The 8,136-nt window shown below is 38.5% G+C and overlaps 1 protein-coding gene across 1 annotated transcript; it reads right to left on the reverse strand.

Annotated features, from left to right (window-relative positions):
• Positions 1 to 4,454: 4,454 nt before the first annotated feature.
• Positions 4,455 to 7,888, reverse strand: LOC140244435 (ribonuclease P protein subunit p38-like). The gene is made up of 5 exons (XM_072324075.1): positions 7,739 to 7,888; positions 7,094 to 7,144; positions 6,099 to 6,227; positions 5,467 to 5,686; positions 4,455 to 4,962 (listed from the first exon to the last, which is right to left on the reverse strand). Exons 1-5 carry the CDS (start codon positions 7,861 to 7,863, stop codon positions 4,492 to 4,494), a joined length of 996 nt encoding a protein of 331 aa, XP_072180176.1. The 5' UTR covers positions 7,864 to 7,888; the 3' UTR covers positions 4,455 to 4,491.
• Between the last annotated feature and the right edge of the window lie 248 nt (positions 7,889 to 8,136).

Here is an 8,136-nt window from a genome sequence, read left to right on the forward strand (position 1 = left end):
TCTTCAATGAAAAGTGAGAGTACCCAATGGTGGAAAAATAAACAGCAGGTGTTCGGGTGTTACCATAAAAACATTCTTGGATACATGTACAGGTATATACTTTGTGTGTTACATTATTCGTACTTATTATGTAACAATGCTATTAGAAATGAGTCTGGTACATGTAGGGGCCTACTGTACAAGGAAGAATGTTACATCAGCCTCCATGCTCCACGGAATTTGGCCGAGGGTACTGTCATCCTTCATTCACGCAGCATTGGTAGAGATTCCACACGCAGACCATGTATTGAGAGAGGACAGCCAATTGACCCAGAGAGTTCAGCGACCCCGGGACGATTATAAACAGGATATGACTTTCATTCACTTTCAAAATATATGTAGCCACAGGAAGAAGATAATACACTCTTGGGTTTGAGAAAAGTTCATGGTTTCTGATAATCATATACAATGTAGGTCTGGGTGAAAATCTGGGTTTGTTTGGCATACTGAAACTTGGAAGTAAGACAGTAAGACAGTCCTGTGTTGGATTCATTTTTTAAATTTATTTATTCAGTTCAATAAAAGGTCAAAATTCCTTTAACCAATGTCTCCTGACATCTTTATTGAACCCTGGAAACATAACGTGTTCACACCTGGCAAAGAGCTCCACTTGACAACAATATTACATCATGTTTAAAAAGTTCACAAAAGGAACTGGCAAGTGAACTAAAAATATGTTAAAATACATTCCTACACTAGTTTACCTAACTGTAAAAGTGGAGGCTTTCATGCAATTAATCTTTGAGCCAATTTCAGTGGAAATCATGTGTCTCTAATTTTCCAAGATGACATTATTACTGCAGATATATCGATATCTCCACTAGATATTCTAGTGTTCTTTTTTCATGCAAATTCACCGGAGTGTGAAATTTATGAACATTTCCACAAATAAAATTAAAAAAAGTCCATGTTCACTGCATTTTGCACCTTGCTGTAATTCAAGGATGGTGAGACATTTCGTATAATTTTTACATCCCCCCCCCCCAACATTTCATTTGTTCTTTCTCATATGTTTCAGGTAGAATCTGCCTCTAAATTGTACTTAATGAAATCAGCAAAAGATGAAAGCAATTGATCCAGGTCAGATTTTTGAATACACTTGGACACAAAAGTTATGAGTACAGAGATATAAATGTATACATGGAAAGTGAGGAGAGTTTCAATATCAACTAGACTCGGTATTTGTCAACACTGACAAATTAGGTGATCCGATCTATTGGGAAATCAATGATTTGAGTCCTGATCCCAATAGGGATGACCATACAGGTTTCATCTGTGTTGAGGGGACATTGGCCATGTGATGTTTGAAGTCTCATTTAGAAAAGGGAGTCAGACCTGCCATCTTTGGTACAGAATTCCGTATGCACTAACGAAGATACAGAATGAAGTATATTTTGACCTTTGACCCCATTTTGCACACCAAAGATGGCATCTGAGCAAAAAGTGGTTATTTTGTGAAATGATTCTTGTAACATGGTCTTTGTGTGTGCAAAATATGGGAAAGATAGGACAATTATTCACCAAGATACAGGATGAAATATTTATGACCTTTGACCCTAATTGACATACCCAAGATGGTGTCCGATCAAGTAGTTGTTACATTATGAAATAATGTACGTGACATGAACTAAACATGTGCAAAATATGGGGTGATAGAGGCTGTTTTTCTTGAGTTATTGCAAAGAAAGTTGCAAAAAGAAAGAAATATCTCAATACATCGAAGATAAGCTTTAATTTCAACCAAGTTTTTTTAGCATGATTCCGACATCGTATGAAAAAACAAAAGGCACAAAGACGATAGCGCAAAGTCTCAGCTACAACATATTAAAATCTGGGAGAAATTCACCGAAGGGTAAGTGAGCTAGTGCTCGATAAAGACAATCATGTCAACTTTCACATCTAGAAAAATTCCCTCCCATAGACATAACACGTCATAACGAAGGTACAGAAAAAAAGTACATATGACCTTTGACCCCACTTTGCACACCCAAGATGGCATCTAAGCAATTAGTGGTTATTTTGTGAAATGATCCTTGTCACATGGTCTTTACGTGTGCAAAATATGGGAAAGATAGGACATGTATTTACTAAGATACAGGATGAAATATTTATGACCTTTGACCCTAATTTACATACCCAAGATGGTGTCCGATCAAGTAGTTGTTATTTTATGAAATAATGTACGTAACATGAACTAAACATATGAAAAATATGGGGGTGATAGGGGCTGTCTTTCTTGAGTTATTGCAAAGAAAGTTGCAGAAAGAAAGTAATATCTCAATACATCGAAGATAAGCTTTAATTTCAACCAAATTTTTTGACATGATGCCGACGTCGTATGAAAAAACGAATGGGACACTTCCGATAGCCCAAAGTCTCAGCTACAACATATTAAAATTTGGGAGAAATTCACCGAAGCATAAGTGAGCTAGTGCTCGAGAAAGATAGTCATGTCAATTTTCATTTCCAGAAAAACTGCACTCCCATAGAGATAACACGTAAACTGGTCAAATTTGACAAGATTACTTTCAATCCATTTTTACAAGGTGATGCCGTCATCCAATCAAAATGCTGTTTTTATATTAATGAAAGAGCATTTGAAATTTGTGTGAAAATCGGCAAAGGATAAGTGAAATACGCTCAAGTAAACTTGAATTTTGATGATGTCATTTTGAAAATTTACTTTTTTTACTTTATTAAGAAATTTGATATTTCAGCATAACCAACCCATGAAATGACATGTACAACTCATCAGCTTTCAGAATATGTAAAGAAAATGGGGGGTCACCATCCATCCTGACGAGTAAAGTCGGATTTAAAATTGGCGGTTTTTTTGCATTGTTGCACTGTATATCGCCATTGACGCGCGCGCGGAATTTCAACTTTGACGGGCCCATATGACGTCATATTGAGTCGGATTGACTTGAAACTTGGTAGAAATATTCCTTGACTTTGGCATCCGATCAAAGTGAAAAAACGGGAAATTTCTATTGCAAGATGAGCTGTGCGTGCGTATATGTGCGCGCACGTACGCGCCCGTCCAATTTTTTCAATTTTTCAAAAAATGCTGCAAATGGTCTGAAACGTGTGCAAAATAAATTTGAGCTCGATTGGAGCATACAAATATTTCAACGCGCGCGTACACACGCTTCTTAAAAATAAATATGAATTTTGATAATATGAGTAGAATGCGTTTGACTTGAAATATATGTGACGTAAATTTCATTTAAAAATTCCTTTCCATTAATGAGATATGAATGAAAATGTGTTTTCATATAATGACGTCATAGTGACGTCATGGTTGACCAATCACAATGATACATTAGATTTGTTGTCTTTGGGACATGATACATATATGCTATAAGTTTGAAATTGATGCTCTGAGAACTTTCTGAGTTAATAGATGCACAAATTTTGTCCAGAAAGAAAGAAGAAGAAGAAGAAGAAGAACAAAGAATCAGTACAGATACAGAAGGTGATCCGAGAGGATACTCGGATCACCTAATGAGCAAATAGACTTCTGGTGAAAAACAAAGATGATCATTGTGGACGCATGATTGTGACATCCACTGCGCTCTATGACGAGGATTAAATCATAGCACATCTCAAATTTTCATGAAAGATTAGAACTTAAGGATTTTTGACACAACATTCTCAAATGATCTTCAGCAGAGGTGTGACGGAAATATGTCCTTTGAGAAAAATAATTTCATTATTCCAAAGTTAGAGACATTTCAGGGTTACAACAAATGAGAAAGAAGTGTTACACTTGCAATGTCAGATTCAATTTACATACACTGTACTACAGGCAAGAGCCATCATGAAAAACACAGCAATCTCTGTCCAGTTGAACGATATTTCATAATTAAGAGGAAATTCTTGTGGTCCCAACTACATTGCTAAAATGGATTAACCTGTATGTCTAACCTGAATTCCTTCAATTCCTTTAAAGAATGTGATTGGTCTTTTCATCTTTGTGTTCTTGAAAGATAAACCTTATCTTAGGTCATCTTCTCTTGTAATTAGGGGAGGCACATATGCAGGTCATATGACGAACTGTAATACATGTACATGTATCAAGAGATAAACATAATCCTAGAGGATTGGAAGATATCATAAACATTAAATAAAAGAGGAAAATGTTTTAAAAATGGTTTCATTTCTCTCTACTTTAGCTGAGAGTAAGTCCAGTTACAATTTGACACAGCTACACAACTTCAGAAAAACTACGGTTGTGACTGAGAGAGTTTGCAAAAGATGAAACATTTTATATGGCAGTGCCATCAACACCAGCAATAAAACTGTAATCCTTGCTGCATGGTGCTCCATTTGGCATTCAATGCTCATGCTTAAAATACATGTACATGCTGCCCACTACAGTAGTACTGTCATTGTGTTTGAGTTTGTCATGTCACATTATACATCCATGCTGCTGGTTTTTGCACTCAAATGTCACTTTTTCTTATTTCCCTTCTTTTTCTTTGTCTTTCCTTTGAGTGTCTTGCTAATTATCTTGATTTGCTTGATGCTTGTCTGTCCGAAGGGCATCTTTTTGACTTTTTTCCTCTCCCTCACCCCATCATTTTCATCCAGGGAAGCCGCCACATCCTCATGCTTGCGCTTTTTTGACTGTTCTGGCATCTCTGGACTGTTCGACAGTCTGTCGTCCTCTGGAGGCTCTTTGTTTGGGACTTGTTTCTTTAACCGCCTCCTGCCGTGTAACTTTTGCTGGTCTTCCGGTTTCAGCCAAGGACCTTTGATCCTCTGCAACGGGAGGCTGTGCACGACCTCATCTGGTGTGCAGTCCCTGAAGTTCAACCAGGGGACATGGATTTTTGGACACCGTTCAACCGCTAGCGCCACGAGATTGTCAAAGTCGGAGACCTCAGCACCCTCAGTGGCCCCACCTTGCACTGACTTTTTCTGTAAGCGTTAAAAGACAGCCATTGCCCAAATATAACAAGTGGCAGGGATGAAATACAGAAAACCTCATTACAATGAACTTTCTGGGTCATTGAAATTTCCTTATTAAATATCGGGTATCTGGTTATTGAAGGGAGAAAAACAAATGAATATGAAAAGAATGGGACCTGCACAATTGCCTCATTATATCAGGTATCTCTCTATAAAGGACCTCATTATAACAAGTTTCTACTGTAGGGCCTACGGACATCAAACAAGCCAATATCTTGAACTTTTATGTGTGCATAATCTGGTGGATTGCAATATGGAAGTATTTCTGTAACACATAACCCAGTGGTGGTTCCAGAAGGGGGTGCAACGGGCGCGCGTCCCTCTTTATTTGTTGTTCAAACAAAAGAAATAAAAAGGAAAAAATGAGATGAAACCCGGAAGTAGCACCAGAAATACTGTTTGCGCACCCCTTTACGGAATTTCTGGATCTGCCCCTGGAACCCCCACACTCACCCTAAAGCCTACTGCCAGAACCGTGTTCATCTTGAGGAGGGGTGCAAGGGTCTCGCTGAGGTGGAACAGAGCCAGGGCGGGGCACTGCCTGGTAGCACTCAGTGCACAGAGGTGAGAGGTCAGGATTTCGGGCTTCGCTGAGCGACAGACCATCAGCAGCCTAAGACGATCTTTCTCCAGTGACCTTGTGACCTCATTAATTCCAAGGGCTAGCTGCAGCCTTTGTAAACCAGAGCACACAAAGAAACAAATAATGGCTTGTTCTACAGTAGTTGAGATGAATGACTAATTAAATAGAACACACAGCATACTTGCATTTTGTCTTGATTTTTTTTTTTCATTTGCATCCCTAGAAAAAAACTATATACAAACCATTAGGTAACAATACAAAATTAAATCAATTCTTTCTTGTTACTCACAAATACAATACCTAAAAGTATTCACAAAAACCATCAACAGATGTTAGAAGTAATTACACAGACTTTCCAGCATTTTGTTTAACTCCTTGTTTTTGTGCTCATAAATCTTAAAGACAAAGATCAATAAATGTTTGTTTTTCTGTAAAAAATGAAACACAATAATAAAAATAAGAATAAATATTGTATCAAACAGGCAGTGGTGGTGGACAATACCTCAAGGCTTTTTGTTTCTTCTCTTCATCAGTTTCCTTCTTTTCTTCCTTCTCTTTCCTCCTCCTCTCTGTGTTCTTTCGATTTCTGGATTTCTTCTTGGCAAGCACACTGACAAGAGGCTCAAATGTCCTAGGATGACATTGATCACATACATAAATATTACGCATGCACAGAAATAGGTCGTCCTAGTCCCAAGTCAATTTACAACTTTGATAATATTGTAGAATTGTAATGATATTCTCATTCTATGACAAAGACTGTACTCAGTAAGAATTAAAGGGAGCAAGATGTGTCATATTAAGTTTTACATGCTAAAACAGATTTGTCAAAAAACAACTATGAGGCATTTAAGCACGATGTTGTAAAAATAGAGGATTAATCAATACCGAGTCAAATTCAAACACTTACAAAGAGTGAGTCAACAATCATAGAGCTGATGAGCTAAGCGATTTGTGGATCTAACAGAAGAATGTAGAAACTATAAAACTGTCTGTCTAGAGGCGGATCCAGGCGGGGGCGCACCAGGCATGTGCCCCCCCTCTCCTTTAATTTTGTAAAGGCATCCCCCCCCCCCTTCCTTTACGGAATTCCTGGATACGCCCCTGCTGTCTGTGTACAGTGTATTTGTTTGTTTTGTCTACATGAGGAAATTGAAAAACAAATTCACAAATTGTCAAATCTAGATAAGACACGAAAGCATACAACAATAAACATATGATGCTTTGTGAAAGGAAGAGCTGATATTAATGACTGTATCACTGCTGTACTCTGGTACTTGGTATGATTTTCTTTACTCTGCGATGAAGATCCAAGTTACAATATCTTATTTAGCATATGAGTGAAGTTCCTTCAGTGTTCATAAGAAGCATATCGAGATACACACTCACAAGATTGACACATATGACAGACACCAATTTCAATAATTTCAGGGAACATACGAAAGCTGACCACCTACAAAATCTATAATATCGAAAAGTTATTCTGAGAGAGCTTACCGTTTGATCTCCGCCAAAATTTCTGGTGTAACACCACTGGGTAAAGTTGGCCTGAAAAAGAAGTAGACACATTGAAATGAAAAAGATATTCTACAAATCTGATGATTGCTCCTAAATAAAGCAGATCATTCTTAAACAGCGAGTGTTTTAATCTTACTAAGATCCAACTTAATTTACACTTTCTGGCAATCTGGTGGTATGGCAAGAGGACTAGCTAGTCTACCCTGGTAAATTCACATTTCATCCACCTGATCCAGGACCATATCAGCATTGCATTGCCATTTTATTTTACCATGGCATAACAGATGACGATGACGAGATGTCTACATTAAAAATTTAGAAATCTACTCTATCTCGATAGTCTCCTCCTGAATTTGGCAATAATTTCAACATCTTTAAAATTTTACTCTTTCACTCATGAAGTTTACATTATATATTCATTCTTTCTGGTGAAATTATATGTCTACTTTCGACTACAAGGCAAGGTTTCTACCATACAACTACTAGTATAGAACCTGAAGAACCAAGTCCAAGGAGAAGGACTGGTACAATTAATGGTTGAACAGCTACTACCACAAATTACAAGGTATGGGACCACACTGGATGCTACGGGCGCAGTTCATGAACTGTAACCCTCTCACTCACCACTGGCAGCCAAATGGCGATGAAAGGGAATTCTTTGTCACCGTTCTTTCCCTGCCTTTAGCTTTCCTCACAGTTTTGGCTCCGTCAATGACCACCGAAGCCTCAGATACCACAGTTTCTGACATGTTTGCTTGCAGCGTGTGCACAGTCCAGCGTGTGCACAGTCCAGCGTAGTCAGCTCACGTTTTCCCAAGCTATCTCATCCCAACTGTACCGGCGGCGGCGATATCTCCACGCCGCCAGTGCCCCCGCGCTCGCCGCTTGTAGATCGGCTGCTTGCTGCGGCGTATTATGACGCGCAGCACTGCATGGCTGTCGCACATGTGTAACTCGGTTTACCAAGCAATGACAAGAATAAGGCGTCTCCCTTCCCCCAAAAGGGAAACTCCCAACGCAGT

The sequence above is a fragment of the Diadema setosum genome, chromosome 21 (genome assembly GCF_964275005.1).
Source record: "Diadema setosum chromosome 21, eeDiaSeto1, whole genome shotgun sequence".
Classification (NCBI taxonomy): domain Eukaryota; kingdom Metazoa; phylum Echinodermata; class Echinoidea; order Diadematoida; family Diadematidae; genus Diadema; species Diadema setosum.